General features: G+C 34.3%; 13 protein-coding genes and 2 pseudogenes across 15 annotated transcripts, besides 5 other annotated features; 10 read left to right on the top strand and 5 right to left on the bottom strand.

The window, feature by feature from the left end:
• Positions 1–4,632: part of a mobile genetic element that runs on past the window's edge.
• On the bottom strand, positions 51–767 carry TVAGG3_0196160 (uncharacterized protein; the record flags this gene model as incomplete). Its single annotated transcript, XM_001284473.1, has 1 exon — positions 51–767. One exon carries the CDS (start codon positions 765–767, stop codon positions 51–53), a length of 717 nt encoding a protein of 238 aa, XP_001284474.1.
• On the bottom strand, positions 933–1,205 carry TVAGG3_0196150 (uncharacterized protein; the record flags this gene model as incomplete). Its single annotated transcript, XM_001308588.2, has 1 exon — positions 933–1,205. The coding sequence occupies one exon, from the start codon at positions 1,203–1,205 to the stop codon at positions 933–935; it is 273 nt and encodes a 90-aa protein (XP_001308589.2).
• Positions 1,251–1,684, top strand: TVAGG3_0196140 (uncharacterized protein; the record flags this gene model as incomplete). The annotated part of the gene is made up of 1 exon (XM_001308589.2): positions 1,251–1,684. A coding segment is annotated over one exon (434 nt), but the record flags the coding sequence as incomplete, so codon positions are not given.
• On the top strand, positions 1,703–1,940 carry TVAGG3_0196130 (uncharacterized protein; the record flags this gene model as incomplete). The annotated part of the gene is made up of 1 exon (XM_051226169.1): positions 1,703–1,940. A coding segment is annotated over one exon (238 nt), but the record flags the coding sequence as incomplete, so codon positions are not given.
• On the top strand, positions 2,500–3,129 carry TVAGG3_0196120 (uncharacterized protein; the record flags this gene model as incomplete). The annotated part of the gene is made up of 1 exon (XM_051226168.1): positions 2,500–3,129. A coding segment is annotated over one exon (630 nt), but the record flags the coding sequence as incomplete, so codon positions are not given.
• Positions 4,024–4,632: a terminal%2Cinverted (terminal inverted repeat of Maverick-1B transposon ID:TVAGG3_0196110).
• On the bottom strand, positions 4,633–4,920 carry TVAGG3_0196100 (uncharacterized protein; the record flags this gene model as incomplete). The annotated part of the gene is made up of 1 exon (XM_051226167.1): positions 4,633–4,920. One exon carries the CDS (start codon positions 4,918–4,920, stop codon positions 4,633–4,635), a length of 288 nt encoding a protein of 95 aa, XP_051111153.1.
• A 1,061-nt stretch (positions 4,921–5,981) lies between these two features.
• Positions 5,982–6,072: a mobile genetic element.
• Positions 6,073–6,169: 97 nt separating this feature from the next.
• On the top strand, positions 6,170–7,963 carry TVAGG3_0196080 (uncharacterized protein; the record flags this gene model as incomplete). Its single annotated transcript, XM_001298301.2, has 1 exon — positions 6,423–7,181. The coding sequence occupies one exon, from the start codon at positions 6,423–6,425 to the stop codon at positions 7,179–7,181; it is 759 nt and encodes a 252-aa protein (XP_001298302.1).
• A 783-nt stretch (positions 7,964–8,746) lies between these two features.
• Positions 8,747–8,820: a terminal%2Cinverted (terminal inverted repeat of Maverick-3 transposon ID:TVAGG3_0195960).
• Positions 8,747–23,552: part of a mobile genetic element that runs on past the window's edge.
• TVAGG3_0196070 (phage tail repeat-like family) lies at positions 8,869–9,539 on the top strand (the record flags this gene model as incomplete). The annotated part of the gene is made up of 1 exon (XM_051226166.1): positions 8,869–9,539. A coding segment is annotated over one exon (671 nt), but the record flags the coding sequence as incomplete, so codon positions are not given.
• TVAGG3_0196060 (uncharacterized protein) lies at positions 9,825–10,187 on the top strand (the record flags this gene model as incomplete). The annotated part of the gene is made up of 1 exon (XM_051226165.1): positions 9,825–10,187. One exon carries the CDS (start codon positions 9,825–9,827, stop codon positions 10,185–10,187), a length of 363 nt encoding a protein of 120 aa, XP_051111151.1.
• On the bottom strand, positions 12,681–13,548 carry TVAGG3_0196050 (uncharacterized protein; the record flags this gene model as incomplete). The annotated part of the gene is made up of 1 exon (XM_051226164.1): positions 12,681–13,548. A coding segment is annotated over one exon (868 nt), but the record flags the coding sequence as incomplete, so codon positions are not given.
• Positions 13,986–14,141, top strand: TVAGG3_0196040 (uncharacterized protein; the record flags this gene model as incomplete). The annotated part of the gene is made up of 1 exon (XM_051226163.1): positions 13,986–14,141. The coding sequence occupies one exon, from the start codon at positions 13,986–13,988 to the stop codon at positions 14,139–14,141; it is 156 nt and encodes a 51-aa protein (XP_051111149.1).
• Positions 14,161–14,745, top strand: TVAGG3_0196030 (phage tail repeat-like family; the record flags this gene model as incomplete). The annotated part of the gene is made up of 1 exon (XM_051226162.1): positions 14,161–14,745. The coding sequence occupies one exon, from the start codon at positions 14,161–14,163 to the stop codon at positions 14,743–14,745; it is 585 nt and encodes a 194-aa protein (XP_051111148.1).
• Positions 15,119–16,078, top strand: TVAGG3_0196020 (uncharacterized protein; the record flags this gene model as incomplete). The annotated part of the gene is made up of 1 exon (XM_051226161.1): positions 15,119–16,078. One exon carries the CDS (start codon positions 15,119–15,121, stop codon positions 16,076–16,078), a length of 960 nt encoding a protein of 319 aa, XP_051111147.1.
• Positions 16,571–17,319, top strand: TVAGG3_0196010 (annotated as a pseudogene). The gene has a single exon. A coding segment is annotated over exon 1 (749 nt).
• On the bottom strand, positions 19,998–20,689 carry TVAGG3_0196000 (annotated as a pseudogene). The gene has a single exon. A coding segment is annotated over exon 1 (692 nt).

Genomic DNA, 23,552 nt, shown 5'->3' with positions numbered 1-23,552 from the left:
TTTTGTCAGCAATGAGGTCATTCGTGATAAAAATAAAGCTAGCGTAGATTTTACAATACTGCGATGGTAGAGTTTAAGAGTTGTGCTTCAATGTAGAGACAGTCCTTATGGTCTGGAGGCAAGAACACCGGACATTTATGGTCATGAGTGGAGAACATGTCTATCCAAAACTCACGATTGAAGCCAGTTAATTTATAGTATTTAGGGTTAGGAAGTGGTGAAGTTCTTGTATGACCAATGAACTCATTTTCAACTCCTTTACTTAAGTTTGGATATAATATAGCTTGCTTTCTATCCCAAATGCCAGGTGTTACAATCTTTGAAAATTCATTTTTCCTCGGAAGCATTGCATCATAATTGAAAACATTCTTAAAATCATCACTTGGTTCGGAGATTTGAAACCTTATACGTAATGGATTTTTTTTCTCTTTAGCGACTTCATTGAATGGTGAGAATACAATGAATTGACAGTCATGAGTTCCATCTTCATTTTCATTAAATTCATAATGAAAGTCTATAAGTTGTGGCTGACTACCTTCTTCTTTCAGTTGTGCAAGAAACTCACGTAAAGGCTGTAAAGTTTGTACTTCAATGTTGAACTTTTTCTCGAACATCTCATTAAATGAAATCATACATTGTTGCAATGTTGTATCGTCTTTAAAGTATTTGTATATGTGAATGTTTTGGGCGCTTAAAGACTGTTCGTCATTTTCTATCTCGACTTGAAGTATAAAGTCAATCTTTCTGAAAGCACGTGTTATATACATAGATGTTATGCCAATGTACTTCTCTTCATTTATGTTCACAATCCAGTCTGTTGGAAACTTAAACGTTACTCTGTTCCCCTTTATTTTGACGTCAGGGTTTTCACTACTGAACGCAACAGATAAAGGTATTTGTCTATACATTTAATTCGGATAAAAATAAACCATTTACTCTTTCTTTGCTTCAGCTTCTTTAGCTTTTTGTTCTTCCTTTGCTTTTGCTTCTTCTCTAGCTTTTTTCGCCAGCAAACGTGGGTTCTTTTGTCTTCCAGCAGCTAATGCAGCAAGTTGTTTTTCACTAAGTTTTCTCTTTGGTCTCTCTGGCTTTTGTTCTTGTTTTTGTTCCTTCAGTTCGGATAAAATTTGCTCGCGAATTTCTTTCTTCAATGCTTCAACATCTATGACACCTTGGGTCTTGTCCGTAGGGCTTGTCTGAGTCATTTGACTGTAGATAAAAAACTAAATTAAAACTTTAACCGATGTAAAATGAGCTTGTCAAAATCAGAACGAGAGTCTATTATATTAAATGACGCCAGAGGAATACAACATCCTTTCTATTACGTAAGTCAGAGTAAAGATGGTAAAATATATGTAAGAAAAAGAAAGGTTCCATTAGCGAATGCAGAGAGCGACAACATTAAGGTGCATGGCAAGGGTGAAGTCCACGAAGCCCATATAAAACCTTCTGTTCAAACTGAAAAGTCAATAGAACAAGAAGAAAAGAAGCCAGATGTTCTTTCAATAACGAACCAAGAGCTTATTGCAAAGTTCGTGAATTTCATTGAAAAGCAAACCGAGTCAAAGAACCCTGACCCGCCAGTGAAAGAAGTTGAGACAAAAGAGAATGTACAGTTCATTGAAAATGTCAAGAAACAACTTCCACCACGAATGCCAAGAAGAAGAGTGAGAATAATGAGTAAATAGATATTTTTATCTGAAGTAAATACATGCAGAACGAACAGCTAAACGAATTTACTCCAGCAGAGCATATTCATCAGATTCGCTCATATTTCGATATCATAGACAATGCAGTTCAAATTGGTGACACTAATAGAAAATATTCTGACGCAAAGATTCCATCACAACCTGGAACTGCTAAAGATAACACATGGGTAACATTCAATCTCTCACCTCCTGGTGAAATATGTTGGACCTTTACAATACATTCATTACGTATAAAATGGAAGGTCAATTTATTGCAGATAAAGAAATTGGTTCAGGTTCCAATAAAACAAACCCACCAGGATTTTGGATTGGTTTCGATGACGCTTTCTATGCAGTTGCTGGATATCAAATCCTTGCAAATGGTCGTATCGTATATTCTCAAGACAACGCAAGAGAAGAAGCATATATAACTTCAAACTCACAAACTACCGAACAAATAAAGAAAGTAGATGTTTTCTCAAAGACTCGACATGAAGATGTATGGAGTCATTCGGGAACATGCAGAACAGGACAAATTGTTAGTGGTCCAATTACAGCAGGAAAATCATTTGATTTTAAGCTTCGTTTAAGAATTCCTGTTAGAAGATTCCTTCCATTAGAAGCTATAAGATTTATTCCTGCATTTGCTGGTAACATTCAGCTTAAAGTAAAGTTCAGTAGCGACGCCTTACAATGCACATCTATATCTGTAAATGATATCATTGCTTTCAATCCAACTCTTAAAGTTGCATTTGCTTCAGATTCAAATCCACCGACAAATAAATTTGTTCCATGGAATGAACCATTCACTATGATAACGAAGGCAATAGAAGCTAGTGGAACAGTTACTATTACAACTGTAACCCAGCAACTATTTCGAACAAAGATGGATTTTAATGAATGTTTCATTCATCCAAAGTCATTCTCTTTAGACCCTAACATTTATACAGAACTTGTAGAACATTATACAAACGAGGCTTTATGTTTTCCTGTTAAAGTTATGGATTGGATTCCTATGGACGGTTCATTCTCAAAGAATACAGATAGTTCAAGTGCAACATTTACAGCAGCTTATACGCCTATTAATGTTAAAAGTATTTGGGCACTATTTAGAAAGAAAGACAACTATTATGTTAATTTTGAGAACCCTAAGTTTAAATATCTTCAGCTTTCCATGGGAGCTTATGGAAATATGCCTGCAGAACCTGAAAAATCATATGGACCTGTATTTTATGAAATGGTTGCGAACGCCTGCAATACAAACAATGATATGATTGGATTTAATGAAGATGTTATGAGGTCATTGGTGGATGATGGTAGTGTGGAACATAAATGGGATAGCTATGACAACACACATTTCTTATGTGGTTTTCCAACAGAAGTGGACTTTTGCTTCCAGCAAGGTCAAACATCTACTGCTCCAATAACATACAAATTGTCTGTTAAAGGACCTATTGAACTAGCAACTGAAAATGTACCAAAGCCACTTATTGGATTTATGAGGGATTGTTGCTTTGCCATTCAGGTGCGTGCTAATGGAATCCCAATAATAAGATTAGATGACTATAACTTAGCTACGGACGACGGTGAGGAATAAAGGATGAACGTTTATTTTTAAAGCTTATAAATGAGTTCTTCATCAAGCTCTCGTGAACCTTCACCATCTATGAAACAAACTTTACCAAACGATTATGGAGCACCTATTGAATATTTCTTACGAGCTGCACAATGGCAAAGAGCAGTCTCACCAAGGTTAGGTGTTCCACCAGCTCCTGTCAAAATAGCATTTGGTCAAGTCCTTATATAAAATATGGTCTCCCACTAGGTTTGCTAGCTACAGCAGTAGCAGTTATGATGTTGAAAAGAAATAAAGCAAATGTTGTAAATAATACTGAAGTAGCTGAAGTTAAACAAACTCCAACGCCTTCACAAGCAAAACCTTCAATGACTCCTGAACCTATGGAAGTACAAACTCCTGTTCAAAAGTCAACTCCTAAACCGACTCCAACATTTAAACCAGAACCTACTCCTCAAATAAATCGTAAAACTCCTGCGTTTCCTTACTGAAAAAATAATGTTAGTTTTATTTTATTTGAACATTTTATTTAGAGTAAAATGACGACTAAAGTCACTGAAGCAATGAAACAAAAATTTTTGGTAGAATACATTAAATCAGGAGCGGTTCCAGAAGGTTTTTACGTTCATACTATGAAGGATGGTAGAGTTCAGTTTAGAAAGATAAAGCAACCATTAGATAGAGAAGGTATATTAAGGAAGATTAAACTTCATGAGGACAACATTGCTGAACTTAGGAAGAAGTTAGAAGAGTTGGAGAAAGGAAGAGAGTTATAAAGCAATGAATTCATGAGGTGAAAAAAGAGGTGAAAAAAGAGGTGAGATTTCACCACTTCACCTAAATTTATTTTTGCGCTATGTTTTCATACGTGTGAGGGTGGTGATATCATTAATTTTAAGTTTATTTTTATTTTATTTTTATATAAATGACGAAAACTATTGAGATAACAAACTACAACGGTCATGAGTTCAAGAACTTGTTCTTCGTTCCTCGTGAAAATACATTCTATCAGATACGAGGGAGAAAGGGTAAAGTTAGTTTGAGCGTTTATGAAGGAATGAAGAATGGAAAGTTTATACAAGCATATGATACAAACGGTAAGCGTGTTTCATTAGCTTTGTCAAAACTTACTAACATTTATTTTGACAGTGATTTTGACCTATATGAAGAAGAAAGTGAGTCAGAAGATTATGAGCTGTTATGTGAAGCACAGCAATGGGAGGAGTTGCAATATTTTTGTAAGTGAGAACGTTTATTTTTTACATTAGTGAAGTCGTTTGTGAAAACGTTAGTGAAGTGAAGTGGTTGGCGGCTTTGTAAATATTTAATGTTAAGTTAGTGTTGTCGTTTGTGTTGTAAAAATATATGTTACTGGTTTTGTAAAGTGTCAAATTCACATATAATGGGTAAGGAGGCGCGCAGTGCCACAGTACACGACTTAACCATACTAACTGTATAAAACTCTTTCCATCTCATATTTGCATACCATGGTGGCAAACCTAACGCAGCGTCATTTGACATGGCAGTTTGCATTTGTACATCTGTTGGCACTTGACCATAGTTTGCCATTGCAGTTTGTATTCTAACTTCATTTGGAATACTCTCTGGGTTTGGTTGTCCAGGTTGCTGTGCATTCGCTAAGTTCTGTGCGTCCATTTAATATTAGATAAAAATATCTCTTACGAGTACATATACTGGACATTTGCAGGCATTGGTTCATCTTCATATTCTCTATATCTTTCTGCCACGTCAAATAAGTAAATGACACAATGGAAAAAACCTAAAACAAGTAGTCCTATTTCAAACCACATTTACTTACTAATAAAATTTCTTTGTTATGACACTTTCTCCAGTTTATAGGACCTCTCTCATATTCTATCTTGTCATATATAAACTCATAGTCATGTATGTCCTCTAACCATCTCATAACGGTTTCCAAACCACTTTTATCGGATGTAAAGTAAAAGCATGGACAGTTATGTAAAACGTCTAAAGTTTCTAAAGAGTCTCTCAAAGTCCAGTCTACTTGGTATTGAAAATCCCATGTGTTATAGAACGGCGGGTCCACTATAAAGAAAACATTTTCCTTGTCTTTATATTTTTCATACAACTCTGTCCAATGACATCTCACAAACTCTATACCCTCAATATATTTTTCTATGTCCTCTTTGAAAACATTTGTATAGTTAAGATATAAAACTTTTGACATAAGTGTTTCAATGTCATGAACTCTTATAGCACCACTATATAATAGTCTAGAAGATATACTATCCCAGTCAATATACTCTGCTTTTTTCAAAACCTCTCTCACAATATTTTTCTTATCTAATGGTATACGTTCCATCTTACCTATAGGTATCTTTTCTTTTAACTCTTTCAATATATTGTTTGTGTCTGGAATATGTTTGAGACGGTTCATATAGTTGTCGAAGTCATTGCATATAATCTTTGAGTCAGGAAATACAGTATGGCACAAATGAGATATATAGAAACTTCCACCGAACAAATCTACAAATGTTAGACCATTCGGTAGTTTCTTAAGTTCTCTCAATAGAATATCTTTACATCTACTCTTATTTCCAAAGAAGGGTAACGGTGGTTTTGTAAAATTCATTTTATATATATATAATAAAAATGTTTTTACCTGAAAAGTGACAGAAAAGTGACAAAACATGAAAACATATATATTTTGTGAAAAGCTCCTGGAAGACCCGTATATAAGAACTTCATTTATACTAAACATCTTCAGGGGCTAGAGGGGCGCAGCCCTGGAAGCCCCACTACCTTTTTTTTTTTTTTTTTTTTTTTGATAGGTAAAGAAATTGTTTTTTATTTAAAATTGTTACTACCATGTTAAGTAAAAATTGAGAAGAAAATGATTTATATTATTAATACAAAAAAAGGAGCATGACTTCGAGAAATATTTTCGGTTTATCGGTGTGGTGCGCCGATATGTGTAATTTAAAATTTTGCTTCCTGATATCGAATTTTTCAAAAGAATTGAAATTGATCGCATGCATATTTATAGTATAATGAACTAAAAATTAGCGCAAAATTTTTGGATATTTTCAAATTGAATGTCCATCAACATTTTTTTCTTTGAATACTGATAAAAATTTTTCCACGAAAATTTTTCAGATTTTCATAGGCAACTAAGAATGATGTGCTTCTCCAATATCCACAACGAAGCTACAGAAACAAAGCAGCCACAAGGTAGCGTCCACATCTCACAAGAAAATCTCAAAGTTGAGCTGAAGAGATATTCTTCTTACTTAAGACGCGATTTCCTTGCGGTTATAGTCAAACTTTCTCGCAAAATGTTCGGACTTCACTTAAGAAGAGAAGACTGGCGTACAAGAACAGGAATGCTCGATTTCATCTCTAAAAATTGGGAATTTCTCTCTGGGGTTATCAGCAGCCCAACAAACACAATGGGCTGGTATGCTGCCAACTTCGAATTTATTGAGAAAATTCTCAGCTGCAGAAAGTTTGCAATTTTTCTCAACTCTGTTTGGGGCGAATACAACGAATTCCTTTGCAATCACGACACAATTCGTTTCATGCACTCAAATATGCAAGAAATCACTTCAAAGCTTACAAGCAAAGCAGAAAACGACAATTTCACATTTAATAACTGTGAAGTTGGTCGAAAGATTGCTGAATTGATCAACAAGTACAAGGCAAGTCTTGCGTGCAAGCGCCCTGATACTCCCATTGATTATTCACCAATAATTCCTCAATCTCAACAGCAAATCCTTCTTCCTCCTCCTTTGGAAGAAAGTCATCCAATTGATCAGGAAGCTACTGTTGTTGACAGTACAAATTCTGCCAATTTTACGACGTCCGTTAACAGTTTTGAAGAATTTGAAGACTGTTCATTCGAGACGTTCGAATACTGCGAAGAATTGATCTTCTAGAGTCATAGAAGAGAAATGTTGGATTAAACAACCCTGAATTATTGTAATTAACTTACAATAATTCGGGGTCTGTCGATTTCGTCATAATCGGCAACGATTTGTTCTCCAATTATAAGAAGATCATCCAAGATCTTCCTGCTGCAAGACAAAACTAAGATTTTTTGATAATTCTCAACCCAAAAAAAAAATCTTAGGAAAAAAAAATTAATTTTGAATGCAATGCAGTAATATTAAGTAATTACTTGGGAAAAAAATAAGAAATTATTTGTAGCAGCTTTAATTTAATTAATTAGGTAGCCATTAGTTGTTTTCTTCAAAGAACAACTGCGCTATTTGTACCTATCTGGGTGGCTCTAGATAGAACAAATAGAGTGCTCCTTTAATCCACACTTTTTAGTGCGGATTTATTGAGAACACAAAAAAAGGTGCATGGATTAGTTCCTGCATACTTTTCTTAACCTTGTGCTTAAGGAAATTGACGGAAAAGATTGGCCCTGGATTATTACCTTTTTTTTACATTTTTTTTATATGATTTTTTTTATAAGATTATGAATCATTATTATTAGGGTCGTCTTTTGGATCATATCTTATAACTCTGTTTTTTAATATTTTTGTGTTTGAGGAAAAATTCAATTCTTTTTTTAAGGATACCCTTACATTGCGTAGTTAGAAAGAGAATATGATATTGTCATGATTGCTAAAGTTTTAGGCTCCAGAAATGAATATACATCAAACTGAAACAATTGATAAATTGAATGAACTTTTGAGAGGTTCTCAAATAAAAAAAATTATCTAATTTTTTACAATATTACTATTATTTTATCCACATATGTATATATAGTAATTTGAGAAAACTTTTAGGAAAAAATAAGTTTAATAAAAATCTGAATTTTACTTGTTGTGGGATTGTTATTAATTGACACTCCAGACATATTACTAATAGTTATGCGTATGCAATTAAAGTATTTCTGATGGACAAAATGTGAGATTTATATCAGATAATTCATTTCTACTATTATAAATTGTTTTAATTAATTGACACCATATAATAGAGTGAATTTTGTTTGATATAAAATACATTTATTAAATATCCATCAAACAACAATAGATGATAGATATAAAGCCAAGAAACTTGCTATTAATATGCTCTACTTGCTATTTCAATGTAAGTATGATATTTTCTAAATGTTTCGTTCAGATAACTTAGATATATTAGTCAAAATTTGAAATTTTAATAGCACATATATTAAAAATAATTATTATTCATAAAAGATTAATGAAATAGTAAAAAAAAAAATCAATCAAATTATAAAAATACAACATATGGTTTTTTATGGTTGTCTCATAATAGCATTTCATGAGAAAAAATATAATACTATTTATTTTTGCATAGTTCAATTTTTTTAAATAATGCAAGATATCCCGCCATTAGTTTTCATGAAATAATCCAAAAATCAGCATACACTTGAGAACATAGCAGCTCTACATGTTTTCGCTATTTATTTTCCAATAATATGAGGGGTTCACGGGATAAAGCTTCATTAAGCATAATTGATTACAATATCAAAAAAAAAAAAAAAAAAAAAAGGCATTGGGGCTTCCAGGCACTTCGTGCCCTCTAGCCCCGAAGATGTTTTGTCACTTTTCTGTCACTTTTCAGGGGAAAAACATTTTTATTAAATATAAAATGAATTTTACAAAACCACCGTTACCCTTCTTTGGAAATAAGAGTAGATGTAAAGATATTCTATTGAGAGAACTTAAGAAACTACCGAATGGTCTAACATTTGTAGATTTGTTCGGTGGAAGTTTCTATATATCTCATTTGTGCCATACTGTATTTCCTGACTCAAAGATTATATGCAATGACTTCGACAACTATATGAACCGTCTCAAACATATACCAGACACAAACAAAATATTGAGTGAGTTGAAAGAAAAGATACCTATAGGTAAGATGGAACGTATACCATTAGATAAGAAAAATACTGTCAGAGAGGTTTTGAAAAAAGCAGAGTATATTGACTGGGATAGTATATCTTCTAGACTATTGTATAGTGGTTCTATAAGAGTTCATGACATTGAAACACTTATGTCAAACGTTTTATATCTTAACTATACAAAGGTTTTCAAAGAGAACATAGAAAAATATACTGAGGGTATAGAGTTTGTGAGATGTCGTTGGACAGAGTTGTATGAAAAATATAAAAACAAGGAAAATGTTTTCTTTATAGTAGACCCGCCGTTCTTTAACACATACGATTTTCAATACCAAGTAGACTGGACTTTGAGAGACTCTTTAGAAACTTTAGACGTTTTACATAACCATCCATGCTTTTACTTTACATCCGATAAAAGTGGTTTGGAAAGTGTCATGAGATGGTTAGAGGACATACATGACTATGAGTTTAGATACGATAAGATAGAATATGAGAGGTCCTATAAACCGGAAAAAGTGTCACAACAAAGAAATTTTATTGGTAAGTAAATGTGGTTTGAAATAGGACTACTTGTTTTAGGTTTTTTCCATTGTGTCATTTACTTATTTGACGTGGCAGAAAGATATAGAGAATATGAAGATGAACCAATACCAGCAAATGTTCAGCATATGTACTCGTAAGAGATATTTTTATCTAATATTAAATGGACGCACAGAACTTAGCGAATGCACAGCAACCTGGACAACCAAACCCAGAGAATATTCCAAATGAAGTTAGAATACAAACTGCAATGGCAAACTATGGTCAAGTGCCAACAGATGTACAAATGCAAACTGCCATGTCAAATGACGCTGCGTTAGGCTTACCACCATGGTATGCAAATATGAGATGGAAAGAGTTTTATACAAACCCTGAAGTGGGATATAAACAACTCTATGCAGATGACGCGAACACAGGAGTTGACCCAGAGTATGTTTTCTACCAGAGGAGAAATAGAATGTATGAGCTCCAGTTAAAGAATGCAATGGAACTCAACAGGAAACGTAAGAGACTAGGCGGACATTAGATTTTTACATATAGTAAAATGGGTTTTTTGGAAGAATAGGAAACTTCTTTCGAAATGTTGGAAGAGGTATATGGAATGGAATAAAAACCGTAGGAAGAGGAATTTGGAACGGAGTCAAAAATATTGGTAAAGAGTAGGTCAGTTTGTTGGTATTATACCTAAAGACCCTGAACCAGAAGAACAAGCTCCTGTTATACAACAACCTGAACCTGCACCACAGTCTAGTTGGCAACCAAATCCAACACCTCAACCGTATTAAAATTATATTTTTACCGTTCGATAGTAGTTGTATATGAAACTAAGTTCTAAGTAAAACGCATGGAATGGAACTATTCTCTTTCTTCCATCTGTTGTAAACCATACTTGAAAGTCTGAAATACTTCCACTCGGTGGTTCATATAGCTTTGTAGGTTTTTCGTAAAAGTCATTTGCCAAGCATAAAAAAGAGTTTTGTGCACCAGAAAATGAAGCATGAACTATAATAGCATCTGAGTCGAAAACATTTTCATATGTTCCATTAGGGTTTTCGACTTCATAAAAGTTCGGGTGTACTGGATATTCTGCAGGCTGATTTAACATCCTCAAAATCTATACCATGCCAAGTTGTTATATTTTGTAGAAATATAAACGTTGTCTCCAAGGTCTTCTATTCTATTGAATTTAACAGTTGCATTTTTCCTGTCATATAAAATATCGAGATGGTACTCTCCTTCGTCAATGTTAAACTGGTTTGCATATTCGAGATAGATATCGTTTATTTTTTCTTGAAAAGCTTGAAGAGTTGTTTCTAAGTTTACAAGCAAACTAACTTGTAAAAGTTTTCCCTGTACAAATTTCTCATACGCACGTTTTTCTTTGTTATAGTATCGAATTTCAAAAGCGACCGTAAATGGGAAACCATGTATGGCTTCTGAAATGAACTTCATTCTACGAAAGCCAATAGCTTTTGTGACGGATGGGTCTCTTAACCATCTTAGTGGGTAGTCAAAACGATAGCCTTCATGCTTTACGGTCTCTGTCTCAAACTTTTGACCGACATTCGTAAAAAGTTCATCTAATGGTTTAGTTGTAGCAACTCTTGAATTTTCTTTTTCTATTGAAAGCATATTTTATCTAGAATAAAAATGTCGAAAGAAACAGCGTCTATGAGAGAAATACAACACAACCGAAACTCATTGTACAAGCTCTAAATAAGAACACAACAAACTTTTCAAACTATTCTAAGATATCTGAGTCATTGAAAGAAGGAAACTTAAAACTGACGATAAACCCAATGACAGACGAGTTTCTGTTTCAAGACAGTAAGAACCATACTGTTTGTATAAATCCAACAAAAAGAACTTTAAACGAGAAACCTATAGATGAACTTCTTTTGAAAGCAGATATTGACAACAAAGCTGACAAAGAGTATGTAGATGCAACAAGAGACTATATTCTCGCATGGACAGATAGAACATACCCACAAAAACATCATACACATAACATCTATGACGTAGATGAACTACCAGCAATATTAGATGACAAAGCGGATAAAACATATGTTGACAATAAAATGTCAAGTGAAGTGACAAGAGCTGACAAAGAATATTCTAAAAAGACTCATACACATACCATATCTGATATTACAAACTTACAAGAAACCTTAAACAAGAAAAGTGACGTTGGACATACACACGATTTCTTCGCAACTGTTGGTATAGAAAATATTGCAGGAACGGTTGAAGAACCTGATGGAACTGGTGGGGATGTATTAAATTGGAAACCTCCTAACTTTCCACAAGGTTTAACATCGGAGGATGACATAACGACGATGAAATACATTAGATGTAGAAATGTCTATGTCATGGAGGATGAAAACAATGTTAAATTCACTGCTCAAGATTTATATGATAAGAAAGCTGACAAAACATATGTTAACGATGAGTTAGATAAAAAAGCTGACAAAACAGAGCTTCAAACATTAAAGACAGAAATACTTCAAACCATATACCCGGTTGGTTCTATTTACACGTCAATGAACTCTACCAAACCAGAAGTAGTACTTGGTTTTGGAACTTGGACTCAAATAGTCGACAGGTTTTTGTATTGTGCAAACTCTTCAAAGGAAACAGGTGGAAGTAAAACGATTTCAGGTGAAAATTTACCTGCGCACAGTCACTACATAAATTTAAGTACATCTGAAGCAGGTTGGCATAAGCATAGATTTTGGGATTGGTCAGCAATGAAAAAAGGTAAAGGATATGATGTTAAAGACGACATTCAGTTTGCTATAAATTGTTTCTGGGGTAGCACACAGGGAGATGGAAACCATACACATCGCGTTTCAGGGTATACGCAAACAACGGGACAAAGTAAAGACTACATGCCACCATACATGACAGTTTACGCATGGTATAGAAATGCTTAGTCGTCATTTTCAACTTCTTTAGCATATTCGTCAGGAGTTGTCTTATATTTGTTAGGAACTGTGTTTGAAATATACCACCTTGAACCTTAACAGTTTGAAACGAGGTCTGACAATAGTCGTTTTATCTTCTGCTTGCAGTCTGTACATTTTGCCATGTTTGCCTAAAACTTCATAATATTCTCTTGTATACTTTCTTCTATTTTTACGAACACGAATGTGAGTACCTGTCGAGTTCCCATTGTTGTCATAGTCAATAGTATTTTCATATGGGTCGCGTTTAGGTATTTCTATTTTTACTTTGTCACCTTTCTTAAGTTTGAAGCCTGGCATTCTTTCTTGTTTGTCTCTTTTGACTAAACTATTAAATATATAGTCTTTCTCTAAGTCGGGGTTGTTTTTCATTTCTTCAGGGGAGTGGTTTCCCAAACCTTTTTGTTTACGGTTATTGTAAATATTTAAAACTTGTCTCATCTTTGCCATGGAGAAGTGTCTGTACTTGTCGTCATATGACATTTCATCTACCTCACCACCTTGTGGTTGGTTTAAGTCTCTTAAGATTTTTATACAACTGTCAATGACACCAAGAGCAGAATGGTTTTGGTCGACAATGAAATATTGGTTTACATTTTTTGAACGCAGATAGTTTTTAATATCGTCTGATTTGAAAGAACTTTCACAGTCAGATGTCAGTTTTGTTGGATGGTATTTGTCAACGAATATTGTCAAAGCAGTTTTCACATCTAAAATATTTTTGGACCATAATGGTATGGCTTCACAGTATCTTGTGTTTTGACCAACAAATATTAACCAGTATGGTGGTCCATCTTCTCTATACCTCGGAATGTTTTCAAAGATATCCATAAACCAAGCATTTGGTGTTGAACTAAAGATTTTTACCATGAGTGCTTTCTTTGTCGCCTTAGAAACATACGGGTCCTTGTTTGAATTCGTCATTTTTAACCCATAAGAAATGGGTTTATTTGGCGCAATAGCAGGAGTCGCATCTAGATTTTTGCCAGCAGTGGGAACACTAGCCAGAGGTGCATTTGGAATTGGAAGGAAGATTTTGAGTACTTTAGGTATACTGAAAGAGAAAGCACAACCTATTATACAAACCGTACAGAAAGGTTGGGATGTAGCACGAGATGCAGCAAATCTTATTCCAAATCCTGAAACAAAGAGGAAAAGTTCAAGGATGGATGGACAATGTAGGAAGACAAGCAGGAAACTACTATAAAAAGCAAATGACTACTATAACCAAGCAGGACACTACATGGACCAAGGTGAAAGATTCTTTAACAGAGGATATAACCATGCACAACAGTGGGTAAACAACAACCAACCTCAACCGCCTCAAACGTGGGGAATGTAAAATTTTTTACTGAGATGAAATGAACAATACAGCATTGAGACAAATGGGCTCAAGATGGATTTGTCGGCTTCCAGCAGTTACACAACCACGTGTTTGTCAAGTCCTCCCTATACCTCAGGAAGTTTTAGACCGACTTAAAAAACCTAAACAACCAGTTGAAAACAAACCAAACTAAAATTTTTTACTGAGATGAAATGACCGAAGAAGTTGAAACGGTAGATTTGACACCACAAACAAAAAGTTCAGAACCATTGTCAAAACCTGTCAAAGAACTTACAGATGAAGAGAAAAATTCAATAATAGAAAGTGTGAGGTCTGGAAATACAAACCCTAACTACAAAGTCACTTTTCATAAAAATGGAACGGCAAGTATCTCAAAAAAGAAACAGACTCTCACAAATAAAATATTGAAGTCTGAAGGAGCTTTCAAGACAACAGATGGAAAAGTTTACTTCACTGACCAACAGTTCATTATAGAACATCTCATTGACTTAGAGTCGAAATATTCTAAACTTTACAACAAACACAAAAAGTTGAAAGGAAAACAAAAACAAATGGCATATGATATTTATGAAGATACTAACGACACAACTATTCCAGCAAGTGAGGTAAAGTCAGATGAACCGAAAAGTGACGAAAAACAGATAGAAGAAGGGAAGCCAAAAACTGAAGAAAAACCAAAACCAAAGGTTAGTCTGGAGACTAAACCAAGCCAACCTTCATTAGCTGGTATGGGTTGGCGTCAAAGGCTTATGGTAGCAGGTGGTTACGTTAAGTAAAGGAAAAACAGTATATTTTTTTATTTTATTTGAACTGTACGCTGAGTCTGTCGCAAAAGACCGTTGGGAAGACATAGATGAAGAAAGTTCATGAGAAATTAGATGAAGAAAGTTCATGAGAAATTAGATGAAGAAAGTTCATGAGAAATTAGATGAAGAAAGTTCATGAGAAATTAGATGAAGAAAGTTCATGAGAAATTAGATGAAGAAAGTTCATGAGAAATTAGATGAAGAAAGTTCATGAGAAATTAGATGAAGAAAGTTCATGAGAAATTAGATGAAGAAGTTCATGAGAAATTAGATGAGAAATATGAAATGGCATACCATTTTAAAACAGTATTTTTTTATTTTTATAAAAATGCCCCCATATAGAATGGACAGAAGGTCTGCTAGAATAAAAGCAGAGTTAGAAAGATATGGTTGGAGAGTTTCAAAGAAGTTTAAATATAGGAAGGGAAGACCCATAAAAGTCTATGACAAATTGTCTGGTCTTCGCTACGAAATGGACCTGGAAACAGCGCGCACAAACTATCCAAACAGACTGGAGAGGTTAGAAGAAGAGCGTCTTATGGACATGCCTTTCAATGTTACTGAGCCTCAGGTTGAAGGACACGACGGCTTTGCCAGATTTTACTGGAAACATAACGAACAATTGTATCCCTTGAGAAGGAAAAAAGGGAAGGGTGAAGATGCACATGCCCCCATGGAAAGAACAAGATATGCATATGAGAAGTATCGTGAGGTTAGAAGTAAAATTACATCTGGTCGAACCTTTACAGTTAACTTTGACGAAGGAAAGAACAAAGAAGGCTTCATGGGTGTACTTGCTGCCATACAAGACGGAAATAAGAAAGGATACAATCTCAGACTAACCGTAACAGATTTAGATGGTCATATATACTACTCACATGGCAATGTCGCAACAGCTGCAATGCTTCTTGACGCTTTCAAGACTACAAAGAGAGAACAAATGGTTGACTCCGACTCAGACATCTTAAATGCGATTGAAGGAATTGCAAGCGTGAAGTTCGAATGGTTACAACCCAACCCTCAAGCAGTCAGACAACATGCTGGGTATTTCCCGTTCAGAAATAAGTCTGACATTAACCTGACAAGGTATGGAATTTACAATTCAATTGAAACAATTGTCAATGAACCTTGCATTCTTACATGTCTCAGGAACTCTGGTCTTGTTACAGATGAGAAGATGTTCAGTAGTTTTTTAAAACACGAAATGCTTGTTTTGTCAAGACTTTATGCTCTCAAAGTAGAATTTCATAAAATAATGATGTTCATAAGAAATGCAAATATATTATGTTATATGGTATCATAATTTTATTCAAACACGAAATGCTTGTTTTGTCAAGACTTTCATCGTACATGTTTTGTCAAGACTTTCATCGTCAATGTTTTGTCAAGACTTTCATCGTCAATGTTTTGTCAAGACTTTCACCCGTTGAATTTTGTATAAAAAGCAACCCGCGGAATTCCGGCAGGTGGTATATTCTTCACGAAATTCTTGTTTTGTCAAGACTTTCACCCGTTGAATTTTGTATAAAAAGCAACCCGCGGAATTCCGCGGGTTGGTATATTCTTCACAAAAATGCTTGTTTTGAGGTCGAGCCACTTTTGGCTCCACCTGTTTTTTCAACCAAAACTCATTTTACTCAGCAAAAAATATATTTTAGGTGAAGTGGTGAGATCTCACCTCTTTTCTCACCTCTTTTCTCACCCGTTGAATTTTCATGAATTTTGACACTTTCACAAAAAACATAAAAAAAGTTAGTTTTTTAAAAAAAATATTTTTTATTTTTATTGTAAGAACATGTTAGCAACAACAGCACCAAACTCGTTAGTCATGAACCCAACTTCAATGTTAGTAGAGATGAAAAGCTTCATTCCTTCTTCATATACTTTCGAAACAGAAATCCAGAAGATAAAGCAAGAACTTCTCCAAGGAGATTTAGACTGTAGTGCGAAAGATGAAACAAATGAAGAATATCTTTATGAAATGCAGGATATTATTGACCATCTACCTAAACTTCCTGAAATACAACAACAAAAGCTTACTATTCCAGAATTCGATGAAATAGAAGTCAAACCAACTGACTCAGTAGAAACCAAGAAGTTCATACGTAAGGTAAACTATGAGTTTCTTGGATTTCATTGCAACCACAAAGTCATGGACAAAGATTGCGACATGTTATATAAGAACATCTCTGACATATACAAATCTGAAGAATTTAAGACCTACGACAACTTTGTTTCGTTAGTTGCAAAATGTGTATGGCAGATAAGAGATAAAGATAAAGAGGTAAAGTATGGAACGAACAGATAAAACCAGCAACTTTTGAGTTAAAGAAAACCATTGACGCCTTAGTTGTACTTGCAGGTTTTATTTCAATGTACAATGCTAAAATGAACCCACAATGTTCAAAATGTAAAGCAGCAATGAGGAAATATAACTACTCCGTCAAAGAGATAGAACGTATGCGAAACGACTATGCAGATTAAAGAAAGAAGCAGAGAAACCAGCAGAAGATAAATGGACATGTTGACATTTCTGAACAAAAACTATCCAACAGCTGACGATTTCCTTCTATCTGATGTCAAGAAGAAATATAAAGAAACATTCGGCATTGTGAAAACTTTTGACATACTGACAGAAGAAATAGAAGCTACAAAACTGTTTAGGATTTCAAATATACATCGTACAATTCATGTAAAACGCTTGTGAAAAAGAGGTGAGAAAACAGGTGAGAAAACAGGTGAGATCTCACCACTTCACCTAAAATATATTTTTGCTGAGTAAAATGACCAAATTTCATGATATAACTGTATTTTTTTGACGAAGAGAACTTTTACACTTCGTGAAAAAATCCCTGAAGTCTCAACAAAACATATACGAAGAAGTTCATTTCCTGGACTGTTGTCAAAATGTCATGTTGTCACCATTTTCAAAAGGATGTTAGTTGACCGAGGGACCGAGGGACCGAGGGACCTGGTTAGATCTAAAATATATTTTTGCTGAAAAAAATGACCAAATTTCATGATATAACTGTATTTTTTTGACGAAGTGAACTTTTGCACTTCGTAAAAAAACTCTATGAAATCATATCTTTTATACAAAATTCATGAAGAATACGATGGGTTCAGTTTAACAAACAACTCCGTCTCATTCGTTCGGTCAAAGATGACATGTACCAAATGCAAAGTATTTTGACAGCATGTTTTGCTCCAGATACCAAACATACAGACGATTGGTTCAAAAACCAAAGCACACAAGAACTTTTGAGTGAAATTTCTCTAGACCGACTTTTCTCGGCCTTGCATAAAACTCATGAAAATCGTGAAAAAATGACCAAATTTCATGATATAACTGTATTTTTTTGACGAAGTGAACTTTTACTCTTCGTAAAAAAAATCCCTGAAATCATGAAAAAATGACCAAATTTCATGAATTTCCTCATATGTTTGCGACCCTCGGAAAACCGAGGAACGAGATTCCGTACGAAAATCGTAAAAAAACTCTATGAAAATCGTGAAAAAATGCGACCGGTAGAAAACCGCGGAACGCCTAAAACTCATGAAAATCGTAAAAAAACTCTATGAAAATCGTGAAAAAATGCGACCCGCGGAAAACCGCGGAACGCCTAAAACTCATGAAAATCGTGAAAAAAACTCATGAAAATCGTGAAAAAATGCTACCCTCGAAAAACCGAGGATAGAGATTCCGTACGAAAATCGTAAAAAAACTCTATGAAAATCGTGAAAAAATGCGAGTAGTAAAAAAAAACCACTCGCCTAAAACTCATGAAAATCGTAAAAAAAACACATGAAAATCGTGAAGAACAGCGAGTAAGTAAAAAATCTTACTCGCCTAAAACTCATGAAAATCGTAAAAAAACTCTATGAAATCATATCTTTTATACAAGATAGAAAAAATAAAAAATAGCGTTAGTTTTTTTAAAATATTTTTTTTTATTTTGTATGTAAGAACAGGAAATGACAAGCACTGAGTTTGAAACAGTTAAAAAGATAGACAATGAGACCAAGGTGGTTAGAATAGGTGATTTAAACGTAAGATACTCAAAGAAATACAAAAAATATTCTTTGTCAGACATTTTAACACCATCTGGAAAGAGAGCAAAGGACTGGGTTAAAAATGCTTCATCTCAGAAAATTTTGACAAGAAATCCTGAGCTTTTGATATCGGTAAGATTTCATGGAACTACAGCATATCTCATCGACAAAAGTCTTATACCACTAGTTTTGTTCTGGATTGACCCAGTTGTTGGATATAATTTCATAACATATGGTTCATTCGATACGGAACGTTGCTGTGAAGGCTTACTTTACATCGTTCAGAAACCGAAGGACTTCAATACAAAGAGATATAAGATAGGAAGAACATTTAATATAACTAAAAGATATGACAGTACAGTCAATAGAGTTAAGGTTGTGTTTGTAAATGATATGAGAGCTGCTGAAACAGAACTGCTTGAAGTTTTTGAGAAAAGGTATGGTGCTCCCACGAAAGGTAAAGAAACGTTTGAAGTAGATGAGATAGATAGTGCTATAAAATTATTTGACGAAGTTGCTGAAAAATACATGTAAAGCGTTTATTTTTCAAGCTTGACACCAAAGATGGCTCAGGTAGCTCTATAAGGTAAATTGTCTTGTCAAATCCTTCTGGCATTCCGAGTCCTTCCTTCTGGCATTCCGAGTCCTTCCTTCCGACAGAAAAAGTTTTTCCTTCTGGCATTCCGAGTCCTTCCTTCCGACAGGAAAAGTTTTTCTTTCCGACAGGAAAAGTCCTTCCTTCCGACAGGAAAAGTCCTTCCTTCCGACAGGAAAAGTTTTTCTTTCCGACAGGAAAAGTTTTTCTTTCCAACAGGAAAAATTTTTCTTGTTGTCCGTCCGTAAACCATTCAAATTTTCGAAAATTGAGAACTTTTTGGCCGACCTTCAGGAAAAATTTTTCTTTCCTTCAGGAAAAATTTTTCTTTCCTTCAGGAAAAATTTTTCTTTCCTTCAGGAAAAGTTTTTCTTTCCGACAGGAAAAGTCCTTCCTTCCGACAGGAAAAGTTTTTCTTTCCGACAGGAAAAGTCCTTCCTTCTGGCATTCCGAGTTCTTCCTTCCGACAGGACACAAACGAATGTCCGACGTTCCACCAACCGAGTCCATTCCAAAGCCAGAAGAACCGACAGCCCCAGCACCACAACAGACTAAGACTCAAACACTTACATTTTTACGCTTGACTTTTTACAATTTGAACTTTGTTTGCGTAGATGTGAATTCTGAAAGAAGTATGAGGGTCTTGTATGACTTTGTACTTCTCCCATAGTTCATGTCTGTCAAACTTACCTGCCATGGACTCTTTCATAAGTTCCATGAAATCGTCTTCGGACAATCCGGGGAAAAGTATAATATCAGTAAGTATTCTCTTTACATCCTTACTTAAACTCTTGGCTGTCTGTACACAAATGACAACTGAAATGTTAAAGTGTCTGAGCTTCTTAGATTCGACACATGTCTTGTTCTCTGTTCTTTAACAAAGGATGAGAAGCAAAGTCATCTAAGATAAGAAGACATCTGTGAGGGTAAGTCTTCCAATCGTAAGATTGCAATTTCTTCGAAAGGTACTCAATCTCTTTCTGTTTGTTTCTGAAGTGTTTCTTCTCTAATATTCTCTGCATTTCCTCATTTGGGTCTTTAAACTTAGAATTGACATACTCATTTATAGCATTGTACTTCAAAACTCTTCTTTGGTACTTCTTTATCCAATCTAACAACTCAGTATCTTTATACATACTAACTTAGACTTTTTTATAATATCTTTGAACGAATTGACGGTTTGGTCAAATTGACCAGAAGTACTACAAATGACTACTAACTCATAGAATGGGTTCTTCTCATCTAGTTCTTGTTGTTGGCAGCCATTTTAAGATAAGTGAAAGTCTTACCCGACCAGGTGGTGCGATTAGACCTGTTATACCATTCTGAGCAAATAGGAACTTGTCATGTATGGGTTTTATCTGAGCATTTTCCAATTCCTCTTGTTCTTATTTAAAACATTCTCAAATTTTTTGTCAATGTCAGCAAACTTTTTTTCTAACATATTTTTAGAAAAATTAAAATTTTTATCTTTTAGGAATGTCTAGCGATTTCGCTATCTATATTCGAGACAAGCTTTTCGACAGCAAAACATCTGTCGACCATAAAATCTTACATAGTGTAAACAAGAAAGGTGAATTTGTTCTAAAGTTCTGTTTCTGGAATATGACAAGAACCATAAAACCTTAAGCAGAGAAGTCTTAAAATTTGTCAATGACAGACTTGTTGACAGAGATGACGCCTCTTGGAGAGATGAAGTCCAACAAAACTTCTTAGAATGCAAAGAAGACACATGCGCTGTTCTTGAAAATGAAATAGAAAACAGAATAGAAAGCTATTAAATGACAAAGACCTTTTACAAAAATATGGTTCTGAGAAGTTGACATAACTCACCAGAGAAGAAGAAGAGAGAAAAGAAAGAAAAGAAAGTAGAAGAAGAGAAGAAAGAACCAGAGCCAGAGCCAGAGAAAAAGAAATTTGACATGTAAAAATAAAATTTTATTTTTAGAACATTTCTGGGTCAATGTCAATGTTCTCTTCCTCTTTAGGAGCAAACACTGGCTTAGACTCTAAAATCTTTTTACCCAATTTACCTTGAACTTCAACTATCTTAGACTCATAATATTCATAGTCGTCTGCTTTCTTTGGTTCATAAGGTATAACAAGTTTGTATCTTTGCCTTCTTTAAGGTTTGAGAACCTTCTGTCAAAACTTTCTTTGACTGTTAACAAACCTTCTATGTCTAAGTCTTCAAATTTCGCACCATTTTTAGTCACAATAGCAAACTTAACTGGTTCGATGTTCCAAACTTTGTCAAATGTAGACTTTTCAAAATGGTAGAAGTAAACATTCAAATATGTGAATGGGTCTAGTTCTTCTTTAAGTCCTGACATGTACTTGTTGACTGAGATGAATTTTGTCATCTTTTTTTCTATCGGAAAAAAAATATTTTTTTAAAATTTACTCAGAAAAATTTTTCTTTGTATATACACCATTCTGAACATCTAAAAGACTTTTGACATTTGCCAAGAATGTTCGTTAGACGCTGTCATATAACCATACTCTTGACAATACTGTTTATACGAATCGTACAATGACCTTTCATCTAAACACTCAAAGTTAGTCTCATCTATGAACAGTTCATATACACTCTTGTTTGCTTCTAACAATGTTTGTCTCTTCGGTATGTGGAATTTGTCTTGGATTGAACTTTGAAATATCTAATGTCATGAAATATGAGAACAAGTGGTTGTAAAAGTTAGGTGTTAAAGTTTCTGCTAAGTCGTCAAAATATTCTGTATCTTGCATATGAGCTTCTGACGTTCTGACAACTACATATCTTCTGTCAGAACTTTCTAACTTCATCGGAACGGCGTTGTTTGAAACCATGATGAAATTTGCAACATTTTCACAAACTCTTTGGTCTCTATACTTTCTTTCAACAACTCCAACTTTGTCTGTTATAAGACTCTTCAAAGCATCTGAGTTTAAAACCTTTGTTGTATCTATACTTTGAAGTTCGTTACATACTATAAGTTTCATATTCTCTATTGAAGAGTTAAATTTACCGCAGATGTTTTCTAAGTTTGTCATATTCGGGTTCGAATAGCCTTCTAAACAGTTTGCACAAAATATCTGTAAAGAAAGTGTTCTTACCAGTTCCTTGTTTTCCAATTACAATGAGAGCAGTTTCATTTTTAGCACTTGGATGTTGTAAGATGTTTGCAAACCAACATAAGATATACTCATAGACTCTTTCGTTTTCCATTGCATATAATTTCTTTGACATGGTCTAACCAAGCTTCTATAACATTTTCTTTCCATTCTACTTGTTCGTATTTATATCCAGTGAAGATAGAATAGAAGTTTGGAGATGGTGTATAGAACTTTATACCACGAACTGAAAAATCTTCTAACTTTGACAATAAGATATCCCAAGCATCTAACATCTTCATACCAACTTGTACGACTTTTATTTTCTTAAGTTTCTGTTTACATTCTTGTTCTGAAACTATTGTCGCTCTTGGTTTGTTAAAGACTACATCCCATTCTTTCATGACATAACATTCTGGGCAGAGTCGACATAAATGACTAAACGTTTCAAATTCTCGACTGCTTTGTTATAGTCTCGAAATGGACACATATTTCTGAACGCTTGGAAGTCATAAAAATCTGAAACGTCTATTCTGTACATTTTTTTTATAAAAATAAAAAAAATATTTTTTTTATTCTTGAGCTATTTGTTGTTGCATTTGTTCCATTTGTTGCATTTGTTGTTCTTGAGCTATTTGTTGTTGAAGTTGTTTCTTGTAGTACAATACTTTCACCAGTTGCATCTTCCAATTCGAAACTTTCTGCCGTCATTGACAAATACATAGGACATAAAAGTTTTACAGGAACAAAGTTTGCGTCAACTAAGGTTAAGTTTATGTTTGCTAAAGTGTTTGAGTTCACTAAAGCTGAAAACTCTGCATTCGAATGAACAATAGGCAAACCAGCAGAGAAAGTGTTGTTTATACGCATGAGTATCTTTTGGTCATAGTAGTTTCTGTCGACATTCGAATAGCACTTTGAACCTAAGTTTGAAACAATATATAAAATAGGTGTACTTAAAGTCAATGGAACAGACATTCCTTGTATGACACCTTTTCCTGTTATAGGAAACTGTTGGTAGTAAAAACCAGATATA

This window comes from Trichomonas vaginalis, chromosome IV (assembly GCF_026262505.1).
Source record: "Trichomonas vaginalis G3 chromosome IV, whole genome shotgun sequence".
Lineage (NCBI taxonomy): Eukaryota > Parabasalia > Trichomonadida > Trichomonadidae > Trichomonas > Trichomonas vaginalis.
Note: the sequence above shows the minus strand (reverse complement) of the source record. Positions and strands in the feature narration are given on the sequence as shown.